At 32.8% G+C, this 13,473-nt stretch overlaps 1 protein-coding gene across 6 annotated transcripts in view; it reads left to right on the top strand.

The window, feature by feature from the left end:
- LOC111861878 overlaps positions 1 to 13,473 on the top strand; it is a 40,447-nt gene that overhangs the window by 16,984 nt on the left and 9,990 nt on the right. For 3 of the 6 annotated variants that reach the window (XR_002842342.2, XR_002842343.2, XR_004512739.1), the window contains exons 4-5: positions 5,300 to 5,435; positions 12,651 to 12,719. Coding sequence is in view for 3 of the 6 variants with exons in the window: in XM_023846819.2 (XP_023702587.1) it covers positions 5,300 to 5,373 (74 nt within the window). In the remaining 3 variants the exon portion in view is untranslated. Of the gene's footprint in view, positions 1 to 5,299; positions 6,171 to 12,650; positions 12,720 to 13,473 lie in introns of those variants that run through there. The other 3 variants (XM_023846819.2, XM_023846820.2, XM_033750485.1) reach the window with 1 other exon arrangement.

The following is a 13,473-nucleotide window of genomic DNA, read 5'->3' on the forward strand; positions in this document are numbered from 1 at the left end:
AATTAGAGATACCCTCATAACCATGAGTATTTGAAGCTTTAAGAGACCCTATTATCTTTTCAATTTCAGTATTAGTAGTTTTCAAAATTTCACTACTAGGAAATGGGCTACCAAAAGCCTTTGACATATAGGACATATAGTTTTCGGATTTATTTAATGATGGCAAGTTAGTACTATTCATATCCTTTTCTTTCCTTTGTCTGTGGATATTGTCAGCAATCTTATTAAAATAATTGTTAAATGCATCCACAATAGTGTTCAAATTGGTAGTACGTTTCCCATAAATGCATAAAGCATTAATATTGTCTTTTGTTTTTCTGGCTTTCTTACAAACTTCAGTATTTATTATATTCCAGGTACTTTTAGTTATATTTTTGGAATCTCTAAGTTGTTTTTCATATGTGATTCTTTTGGCTTGCTTGATTACCATATTTAGTATTCTACTATAGTCTTTATAGTACTTAAGCAATACTGGATTGTTTGTACTTTTAGTTTCTAGATATAGGTCTCTTTTCCTTTTACAGGAAACTAAAATACCTGTAGTAACCCATGACTTAGATTTCTGTTTACACCCTCGTTGTAAGGGAAAAGAAGAATTAAAATGTCTCAGAAATATATTTAAAAATTCATTAAAGCTAGAGTTTAAATCACTGGTATTAAATACAGGTTCCCAGCTTTCATAGCTCAGTTTCATTTGAAAATCGAATATACTATCATTATTAATTTTTCTATGATAATAGATATGTTTCTCTTCAGTAACCTGTGAAGAAACATTTAGTATTAATAGTTGCCCTTCATGATCAGAGAGTCCATTTGACATAGGAATAGTTTCATAACCCTCATACTGATGCACATTGATAAAAATATTATCTATAAGTGTCGAAGTACCACATCCAATCCTCGTGGGAAAAGTAACAGTAGATCTAAGATTAAAAGTACCAAATAAGACTTCTAATTGTCTTTTCATAGGACAGTCTTCACTAAAATTTACATTAAAATCGCCACAAATAATAACCTTGTTGTTATTTTTACAGAGTTTATGTAAAATTAATTCAATATTACTTAAGAAAGTACTAAAATTTCCAGAAGGAGATCTATATACTGATATGATACAAATTCTATCCCTATTAGTGTTTAGATGGACTGCACATACTTCAATGTCCTTATCTACACAGTATCTATCAAGGTCAACAGGGGAGTTTTTCAAGTTATTTCTAACATTCATCCTTATGTAATTATTATAGTCAATTCTGAATATGCTGTATGACCAAATAAATGTTCTAACAAGGTAATTTCAGAAAACATATTTGTACCACTCCTTAGTATCTCTTCTAATCATTTATTTGTCACTTGACATATTTCTAATCACATGCTCTAGAAATGGGCTGCAGATCCTCCACCCACATCCTTGTCATGACCATCCTGTAGCACAACAGAACTTCTGTAGTTCATACAAAAGTATTATTAAATAAACTGAACCTGATTAGCAAAATAGAACAGTAATTAGATTGAATTTTGAAAATCTACTTTTCTTAATTATTTATATTTTGGTCTGTTAAGGGCAATTGCTTGAAGGACTAAGAAACCTACATAACCAGTCAGGGTAGCTAGTCTGCTGGAAGTTCTTGGGGTGTGAGTTTTTTCCTATTCATTTATTTACTGTTCTACAAAATCCATGGAGGCATCTGCCTCAGATATAGAACAAGTCAGCAATACAATATCCGATCATGATGCTCAACTCATAGAAATAAATAATATTGACCTTCAGTCCAGTAATCAACAATATCAAACAGTAAGGAAAATCAACAAGCATACGATGGCAGATTTTGTCACAAAATTAAGTAATGAATCATGGGACAATGTATTTGACAGAAATAATATTGATTCTAAATTTAATTGCTTTCTGAACACATACTTGAGGATCTTTTATTCAAGCTTTCCATTAAAAGAAGTCAAAACTGAAAATAAAAACAAATCCACCTGGATAACAATTGGAATAAAAACTTCATGTAAACACAAAAGACAACTATATTTGGCCAGTAGGGACAGTAATGATCCAAGACTAAAAAGTCACTACAAAATGTACTGTAAAATTTTGTCAAAAGTCATTAAAGAAGCCAAACAGAATAACTATAACAGCCAAATTCTAAAATCAAACAATAAAATTAAAACCACCTGGGATATTGTGAAAGTTGAATCAGGAAAGAAATCTGTTAATGAAGATGTACAAAGTTTGAATATTGAAGGGAAGTCCACTAACAATCCACAAGCTATCGCAAGTGCATTTAATGAATATTTCCTTTCATTAGCTGAGAAAACATATTCCAATAACAACAATACTAATAATAATAATAATAATAATAATAATAATAATAATAATAATAATAATCCAATATACTATCTGTCTCGTGCCTTTAACAATTCATTTCCAAATATCAATCTCAAATTCTCAACAAGGAAGGAAATTGAAAACATTATTAAATCCCTTAAGCCCAAAAATTCACATGGATATGATGAAATCTCTACCAAATTACTTAAAGCAAGCTCTGTTTACATCAGTTCACCCTTGAATCATCTATGTAATAAATCTTTATCATCAGGTACTTTTCCTCAACGCTTAAAATACGCTGTAATGAAACCACTTTTTAAAAAAGGAGAGAGAAAATGCATCTCTAATTACAGACCAATATCCATATTGACTTCATTCTCAAAAGTCTTTGAAAAAGTTATGTATAATAGACTACTTGAACACTTAAATTCTAACAACATATTAGTCAAAGAGCAATTTGGATTTAGGAAAGACCTAACAACAGAAAAAGCAACCTATGAACTAACTAACGATATTTTAAGTGCTCTCAATGACAGATTAATTGTGGGAGGGATTTTCTGTGATCTAGCAAAAGCTTTCGATTGTGTTAATCATGATATCTTACTATCGAAATTAAATTTCTATGGAATAACTGGCAAAGCTAATGAATGGATCAAATCATACCTCAAAAACAGGTATCAAAGAGTTGAAATAAATAATAAAAACTCCAGTCATAATGCATTTTCAAACTGGGGAATTATAAAGCACGGTGTTCCACAAGGATCAATTTTAGGTCCCTTACTTTTTCTTCTCTACATAAATGATCTATCTAAAACCATCAACAATAAATCTAAACCAATTCTATATGCAGATGACACTAGTATAATATTTAAGAACTCTAAATTTGAAAACTTTAAAAATGACATAAATATTGTATTTGAAGCCTTAAACAGATGGTTCGAAGCCAATTTACTCTCATTAAATTTTGATAAAACCCATTACATATCATTCACAACTAAAAACAACCACCAAATTGATCTGGACATCAGTTATGCCAACAAATTAATCTGTAAAGTACTTGATACAAAATTCCTTGGAATACATGTAGACAGTACACTGTCTTGGAAAATACATATTGAACAAATTATACCTAAATTAAATGCAGCTTGCTATGCGATGAGATCAATTAAGCCTTTTATGTCACAGGAAACATTGAAGATGGTTTACCATGCCTACTTTCATTCTATTATGAACTATGGATTAATATTTTGGGGGAACTCTTCACATAGTGTAATAATTTTTAAAATACAAAAGAATATAATTAGAATCATTACAGGATGTAGAAGTAGAGATTCATGTAGAGAATTATTTAAGAAATTAAAAATTCTACCTCTTCAATCGCAATACATATTATCGCTTCTCTTATTTGTTGTTTACAACAAAGATAAATTCAAATTAAATTCTGATGTCTATAACATGAATACTAGACAAAAATATAACTTCCACCTACCCTCATCAACTTTATCAGTATATCAAAAAGGAGTCTACTTTACTGGCATAAAAGTGTTCAACAATCTGCCACAAAGTATTAAAAACTTGGGCAATGATACTAAAAAGTTTAAATCAGAGTTAAAGAATTATCTACATGCTCATTCCTTCTACTCTTTAGATGAATACTTCAATGTAAATAGAGAATGATGTAAAATTAAGTTGTATTAATTCTGATGTCTATAACATGAATACTAGACAAAAATATAACTTCCACCTACCCTCATCAACTTTATCAGTATATCAAAAAGGAGTCTACTTTACTGGCATAAAAGTGTTCAACAATCTGCCACAAAGTATTAAAAACTTGGGCAATGATACTAAAAAGTTTAAATCAGAGTTAAAGAATTATCTACATGCTCATTCCTTCTACTCTTTAGATGAATACTTCAATGTAAATAGAGAATGATGTAAAATTAAGTTGTATTAATTCTGATGTCTATAACATGAATACTAGACAAAAATATAACTTCCACCTACCCTCATCAACTTTATCAGTATATCAAAAAGGAGTCTACTTTACTGGCATAAAAGTGTTCAACAATCTGCCACAAAGTATTAAAAACTTGGGCAATGATACTAAAAAGTTTAAATCAGAGTTAAAGAATTATCTACATGCTCATTCCTTCTACTCTTTAGATGAATACTTCAATGTAAATAGAGAATGATGTAAAATTAAGTTGTATTAATTTTTAAGCTAAAATTGCCTGTACTTATGTATGTAACCTTTTGACTTGTTCTGTATCCAAAGGTACTAACCTACTTAGGATTTATAGAATGTAAAATTCAATTCAATTGAATTTAATTCAATAACATATGAAGAATATACATACATAATCAGATAGTCATCATCGTCAAAATTTTAAATACTCAATACAACAAGACTACTGTACAACAATACATTCCATATATCAAAATAACATATAAAATTACATACATGATCAAAAGACTACCAAGACTCTTAATATAGTCAAATAAAATCTAATTTCTTAATATATAATACACCTATATCACAACAGTAATAGTACCTTTTTCCTGTGTATTTTATTCCATAGTCCATTGCATCCTAGCATAGGCAACGGTGTTTATTTAAATATACATGAGGGATCAATCTTAATTCCAGCAGTAGTACTCTTCAACAGTGTAAATAGAATTGTTGATAAGACACTTCTTTAACGCCACTTTAAATCCAGGGATGTCGTAAGATAAGTGTTTAAGCTCTGGATGGAGGTGGTTATAAAGTTTGATACCAGAATACCATCCACCTTTCTGAAATATCGTTAAGTTTACCATCGGAAGATGTGAGTCATGATTAAATCTGGTATTACGGGTGTGGACATCAGAGTTTGTTATATAGCAATCTCTATTCTTGACAACCAGCATAGTGCTAATCAGTACACCATGTTTCATAAAATCATTAAGTTTTTATTACTTTATTTACAGGAAGTGCCAATTGGTCAAGGGAAGAAGGACAATTTGTGGCTGCCATACTGGTGTTGATTCTGAATAGCAGCTAAATAAGGCATTACCAATAGCCTTAAAATGGAAAGATATGGGGTATAGGAATAATTAACCAAGTGTAAGTAAACAGATGCTGGGTGTCCAGGAAATCAAGGCGAGGGGTTGTGAAAACAAGGTTCTATTACAAATGTATGGAAATCGTGAATCTAGTGACCATATAAAAAATGATGAGAACAATAAGTGAAGTGGGGATAATATTGTGCAGGCAATTTTGGAACTTCAGGGGAATGTTTGTGTACATAAGGAAGACATACAAGAAGATGTAAATAGTGGAATGGAAGATCAGAAAATAACTGAAAAGGACTCAATGAAACAAGAAAAGTCTGGTTTACTGTGTAAGAGAACTAGATGTCAACTCTTAAAAAGAAACAAGGATTTTTTATAGTAAATCCCCCACAAGAAACTGTCTTTTCTTCAAGCAGAGGAAGATCTGATAAAACACAGTATTTGAGTATTCTACATCATAATGTTCAAAGTTTTAGAAATAAATTATTGGAATTAAATGCATTGCTCAGGTCATGGTTATCAATGCCAGATATTTTATGCTTTTCTGAATACTGGTTACACAAGGATCAAATTTTACATATAAATGTTGAACATTTAGGTGAACTGGCAGATAGTTTCTGCAGTATGTATATTTGTTTCTAATGTAATAAATGTTAGGGAGGTAACATTTTGTTAACAGGACGAAATTTAGATTCAAATTGTGTTATGTAGGTATGATTGATTGGGAGTAAGTAGCGCTGTGCTCTGTGAATTGGCATACTGTAGTGAAATAAACAGTCACATAGTAGCCATGTAGCATCCTTGTTTGTTTACCTGATACCTCTTCATACAAAGACAAAAACAAAGGTTTACAACATAATAAATTAACACCTTTTTAAAGGATTTAGAAAGGGATAAAGAACTTGAAATATCTGCTACCAAATTAGTTGATTTTAAAATCATAGTAATTTGTATACCTGTATATAAAATCCCCAGTGATGTAAAATCTTTCTAGGAATATTGCATGATATTATAAGTTAGGTAATGAGAAAGGGATGATTTTGGTGATATTAGGTGTTTGGAATAGGAACCTATTAGAGGAAAATATTCATCAAAAAGCTTTATTAAGTTTGTCCTTGAACAATTTATCAAATATGATTGTATGTCCAATGAGAGTTACAGCAAACTGAAGCTTTATGGTTTGTGAAGACAGTGTTTGTGTCTTGTGTTAACACTGTGTACAGCCACATTCACCTGAAAACGTTCTTTGTTATTTGTAATGAAGTTTATTAATGAATATACACAAGGAAAAGTTAAGATCTGTAGTCTCTTAAATAGATCTCTACAGGTATTATGGGATTTGACACCCATCATGATTCTAATAATTTTCTTTTGCAATGCAAATACCTTTTTACTGTCAGATGAATTACCCCAGAAAATTATTCTATACTTCTTTAAAGAGTGAAAGTAAGCAAAATAGATTGACTTGAGAGTGTCAATGTTACTAATATGTAACATGAATCTAACTGCATAACATGCTCTACTTAGCTCTGGAATCAACTGATCGATATGGTTTTTCCAGTTTAAATGATTATCAATTTGCAAGCCAAGGAATTTTATGTTTACTCCCTCTTCTATATATTTATCATTATATCATTTTTCATTTTTATTTTTCATTTTTATTATCATTCAACAATCCATACATACAGGTATTACAACCATTTGGATAGGGAAATTGTCAGTTTTACATCTAATTTCGTGCATATCTTTACAGTATACACTGTACCACCCTTATATAGGGGGTTTGTCATCTGAATATTATCTAGATCTAGTTACCATTAATTTCATTGTCTTTACACAAATACAACAAATTAATCAACTACATATTACTTTTACACACTTGATGAATCAAAAGACATAAATTCATCTACAGAATAAAAGGAATGTTTCAACAAAAAAGATTTTAATTCCTTTTTAAATGAGTTAAAATGTTCCGTTTGTTTTATTTGATTGGGGACCTTATTATACAAACTAATTCCCATATTTATCACACTCCTCTTAAAAAGAGCTGTATTACAGTGCTGTACATGAAAATTTAATTTTCTTCATGTGTTATAATTATGAATGTCTGAATTTATTGCCATATAAGCCTTGTATTTTTTGATAAAGCATGTCACCTCCAATATATACAGAGAAGGCAATGTTAAAACATTGTAATCTTTAAAAATTTGTCTACATGACGTGCGACTACTAATACCACTAATCACTCGAAGAACCCGCTTTTTCAATTTAAAAATGCTTTTACTTTCCCCATCCCACAATAAGATACCATTTCTCATACATGACTCAAAATTCGAAAAATAAATAATTTTTATCATATATGGACTCATTATTTATTTTAATATTTTCACCTTATAAATTACTTTGCATAGCTCTGCTTTTAGAAATTGAGCATGAGCGCACCATTTTAGGGTTTCTGTCATGTGAATTCCAAGAAATCTCAATTCTGACTGTTATACTATTTCTGTATTATTAAAAACTATTTGTGGTCTTAACAGATCTCTCCACTGTTTTGAATGAAATGACATGGCAGATGTCTTTTTAGTATTTATTACAAGGTTATTTTTTTGAAACCATATTTCTGATTCTTTCATAACATTCATTATTTTATACTGAAGGTCAAGTTCATCTTTTCCAGTAATTAAGAAATTGATATCCTCTGCATATAAAATCAGCTTTGCTCCATGAACATTTTCTGTAAGATCATTAATGTATAGAAGAGATAAAAGTGGCCCCAACACTGATCCCTGTGGTACACCATACTTCACTTTCCTACATGATGAATTATAACTGGTTTTGACACTGCCGTCAGTGTTTTTTATTTCTACATATTGGATTCTGTTTGACAGGTAAGACCTGAACCACATATTTGGCACACCTCTTATGCTATGTGAGTCTAGTTTCTCGAAAAGTATATCATGGTCTATTATGTCATAAGCCTTTGATAAATCAAAAAATAATCCTATGGCATATAGGCCGTTATCTAAGGCCTCCTGTATACTTTCAATGAAAGACTGACTTGCTGTGTCAGTTGAATTATTCTTTCTGAAGCCATTTTGGGCCTCTGTTAATATATTATTTTGAATTAAACATCTTGTTAGCCTATTATACATTAGTTTTTCTAATATTTTGGAAAATGCCGATAAAATGGATTTTGGTCTATAGTTTTTAATATTGTAACGTGTTTCGCGTTACTGAAGACGCCGTAGAGATGGTTAATTGGGTTTATTTAACAATCTACAAATAACGGCTACAATTACTTATCACAATATCACGGGTTTCCACACTTTACAAACCCTACACCAAGATCTCTTAACACGATCTTCACTTGTCTTCACGTACTACTAACGCGGGAGCTATACAAGTCTCCCTTAAATGCACACTCCGGGTATAACCGTACTACAGCACTCACTATGTCTGGAAAGCGCACAATAAGTCTTCCGCTCGCTGACTTCTTAGTTATCGCACACTCGCAGGCTGCTATGTTTCAACTGATGATCACACTGCTGTGNTCAGTGGTCTTTTTGCATAATTTATACATTTTTTAACAAGATATTCTGGTATCTCGTCATATCCTGCAGATAATTTACCTTTTAGACTATTTGTTACACACTCTATTTCATATTCATTGACTGTATGGAAAAATATGGTATTAGGGCAGCAGTTTATCCTTTGTTTCTCCCACTGTGTGTTTTTGTTGTTTTAACTTAAAAGGTCATCAACTATTTCAACAAAGAAATTATTTAACGTATCTACCACACTTTGCGGATCTGATATTATTTTTGTACCGCTAAACAGCTGGATTTTCTTATCACCCTTACATGACTTACCAACTTCATTTTTTATTAAATGTCACATAGCTCTAATTTTATTTTGAGACCTTGAAATATACTTATCATTTGTTATTTTTTTGCTTCTTTCATAACACTCTTATAAATTTTTTATATCTGGTGATATATTCCAGCATGTCCCTAGACAGATTATGCTGTTTTTTTAAAACCATTTAACAGTCTCATCCTTTTACTAGAATATCTTATGCCTTGGGTAATCCATTTGCTTTTCCTTGTCATTTTCATATAAACAGTCTTTTTTGGAAATGCTATATTATAATAATAAAGGATCGTGTCCATAAAATCATTAAAACTAGCACTTGCATCTGAGTTTGAAAAACTCTCCTGCCATAGCTCCTTCTCCAATAAATAATTAAACTCCTGGATACCCTCTTTAGTAAACTGTCTTTTTCTGCTCATTTTAGGACCCCGCTCTCGTCTATTTACATTAATCTTTAGTGTTTGTGCCAAGTGGTCTGAAAAACCCAGGTCCAGTACTGATGATGTGCATTCCAAAACTTGCTTATTTGTTACTATGACACCTATCTGTGTTATGGAATTCTTTGTGACCCTGGTTGGGGCTGTAATTTTGTTGGCCAAATTATACAACCGAAGCAAATTTTTTAGTTCTCATACTCTTACACTGTCATCTAAAAAGTTTATGTTCCAGTCACCACATAAAATTAGTTTTTTTCTTTTTCAACTGCACATTTTGGAATACAATTTCCAAATCCTATGTTAATGGATATTGTGGTGAGTTTTTGTTATAAATTTTATTACATTAGTTTTTTCTAGGTTTAGGGACAGCTTCTTTGAAGAAAACCATTTCCTCATTTGTGAAAGAACCTTGCTTGATAACATGCAGAAATCATCTAAATTATTGCCAGAAATTATAACACTACTGTCATCTGCAAATATTATAGGTATTGATGAGATCCCTAGTGTAGGAGGGAGGTCGTTTATATAAATTATGAAAAGCAAAGGCCCCAAAATTGACACCTGTAGAACTACATGTTTTATTATTCCCCAGTTTCAGTAGGTACTTTGGACTGAATTTGATGATTTTATTTCAATCTTCTGTTTTCTATCTGTTAGGTAGGATCTGAACCAACTTAACACTGTTCCTTGAATGCCAAAAAAATATAATATAGTTAATAAAATTTCATGATTTACACAGTCAAAAGCCTGAATGTTCCACCAACATGCATTTCTTGATTAATAGATTTCAACATACTGTCTGTTAAATGTTAGCCCTGACTGCTCAAAGTAGTTTAATATGTCCGATGCAATAAGAGCACCCAGTGCGAAGTTTCATCAGAGTCTGTTAATGGATATTGTCTCAGATGTCTGACCACCTACAGACTTCGTTTTCCGAACTCAGTTCTCTAAACTGGCATTCATGCTTCGTTTCAATCCACCCGGATCAGGGTCAAACCCGTTAATAAAAGCTAGAAATAAAATTCATTTAATAAAATGAGATGATGTGTCATTCCTTTATTCTGTTAGCTTTACATCATTCTGCCAATATTACCAGTGACGTCACCTAAACATTAAACTTCAAAATTCCTTCAGAGTTTGGTATAGAAATTGTGTTATGGCAGTTTACACATATGACCATACAAATTTCCTGCCACTGCACAGTAGATAGCATAGCTAGTAATGCACTGCGTTTCTCTACACTTCTGCATGGCCAGCAGAAGTGTATTGGGCCAGGTCAGTATTGCGAAGTTCTTTCGTCATTGAATACAGTGTATATACACACACGCACACACAATTATTCAAATGTATTTTTCTGTTTCTAACAGTTGTGAATATTTTAATTTGAGAGTCTATGATGCTGATGAAGATGGATGCATGATGTGCTCACAGGATGTTGGAAGAGATCCTGAAAGTATGATCACTGAAAGGCTAAACAGAACAATCCACATAATGTTAATAAATTTATTATATAATCTGGTTGATATGGTGAATAAAAATTAACACTTTCAAGACCTAATTTCTTCTAAACATTGTATAGAAATTCAGTTCATACCTAATAGGAAAGCAATATGTATTTGCTAAAAAGACCAAGTCTTTAATGCTGTTTTTGTATAAGTGGAACATTCATTTCCAGTACCAGGTCATGTGTGCTTGAACTAAGGCAAAGACTTTGCAGAAGAGAGAAAGAGGAATATACCAACAGAGTATGAAAATGATTATGAAATGTTTCTACCTAATTTTTTACTTGTGTGTATAGTCTCCCTGCTTCTCAGAATGTTTGTACAGCAGTCCACAAGCTTTCTGACGCTAGTACAAAAATAGAACTTTTTGGAATGAGTGTAAAGTGAGTAATGCACTGCTTCCTCCTCCTCCTCCTCCTCATCATCATCTACAAATTGATGACCTCTGTGAGCCCCCGTAGAGGTCCAAATGGAAAGAAATCTGAAGATTGAAGGTCTGGACTATATGCCGGATGTTCAGTTCATATCTCAGCTCCTGAAGGATTTTGCTATGTCGAGAAGCAGAATGATTAGGAGCAATATCATGCAAGACAGCGCATTGCAGTAATTTGCCTTGTCTTTTTCGGGTGGATGGCTGGCCTCAATTCACTTTGTAACGTGCCACAATATGTTGCACCTGTCAGTGTAATTCCACATTCCCGGTAATGTTGGATAGGACTTTGAGAGTTCCAGAACATTGATGGCTGAGTCAGGAACTATTTGGCGGCAAGAGAGGACAAGTACTTGTACTGCGTACTCTGATGTGTGATTTGTGGTTCTTGATGGTATATGGAAGTATCATTACCAGTGATGTGATAAAAGAGAATTGGTGCCTTCATCATGGTACTACTCCAGCAGACAAGAACTCAAGCCTATGTGCTCTTCTGTCAATTCCCTCAGAACCCACCCTGCACAGACTTTGTGGAAACTAAGAATATTTTGCACTGTTGAATGAGCTGGACTCGTACTGATATCTGGTATTGATGCACTGACCTGTACTGATATTCATCCATCCTTGAGGTTCATGGCTCTGGCTTGTTCCTGTTTGTTTGTCATCATTTATTGCTGTGGTGTGGTACCACAAGGATGCTCAATTGGTTTCTCTTGTCATACCTTATGCAAACAGGTCTGACTACTCAAACACACTCTGTCCTCATATTGGGCTCTTAAACGTTTGTGAATTTCAACTTCTTTTAGATCTTTTCCCCCCCACCCACAGAGATATGTAAACCCACAAGAGAACCTTGGCCAACTGTTCTTTTTTGATGCAGTCATGTTCTCTGCTTTCCCACAGCTTGCTTACTGCATCTAAGGTCATGTGGGGATTGGGAGCTGCAAACTTCCATCAGGCTATCTTGTACCTTCTACACATAAGAATTAAAGTGTAGGTACCTAATGAATCACCCTCATATGTTTCAGAAAACTGGTACAAACAAGTGGAAACAGCAGGGATAAAGAAGCAACTGCTTGGTACCAGAATGCCCTAGGGTATGTTGTAAGTTTGAGTAGAATGAGGAATGTTATATTTAAGAATCCTGTTACACTCTACACAATGTATAACACAAACTCCGTCCTAAGTGCAACAATTTATTGTAGTTCTTTTGTCTTCTTTTCTTCTACACTACATGTTTCGGCCGTAAATGGCCATCATCAGGTGTATACTCTCACATAGCTGTTACACTGCACTGCGGCACGCACACAGGGAGCCTACACAGAATAATACCTGAATGGTGCTGAAAGCAAGAAGTAGCCGTTGCAGCACTGTAGACATAGAACAGGTATCCCTGTGAAGTTTAAATTTTAAAAAATTTAAAAAAAGTTAAATTTAAATTAAAGATTTTAAAAAATACCAAAATTCAATAATCGAATTGACATATGTAAATTAACAAAGATTTTATACATCATCATCAGTAATCTGTCAGACGACAGGTCCACAGTCTCTTCCAAAACAGTTCCTCCACATAATGCCATCTAGAGCTTTCTCCTTCAAATGACAGTATCCTCTTCTGTCCCCAAGGTCATCCAGCATCTTCTTACGTCTTCTTCCTCGTCTTCTTGTCACTTCTATCTGCCCCTCTATCTTTCCATCAATAACTTCTTTTAGAAGGCAGTTTCTGCGTAAAACATGACCAATCCAATTAGCCTTCCGTTTTCTTATTTCGTGTAGGATATTCCTCTGCTCACTGACTCTAATTAACACTTCTTCATTTCTCACATAATCGGTCCAACTGATCTTCTCCAT

Source organism: Cryptotermes secundus, unplaced genomic scaffold (assembly GCF_002891405.2).
Source record: "Cryptotermes secundus unplaced genomic scaffold, Csec_1.0 scaffold1694, whole genome shotgun sequence".
NCBI classification, from domain to species: domain Eukaryota; kingdom Metazoa; phylum Arthropoda; class Insecta; order Blattodea; family Kalotermitidae; genus Cryptotermes; species Cryptotermes secundus.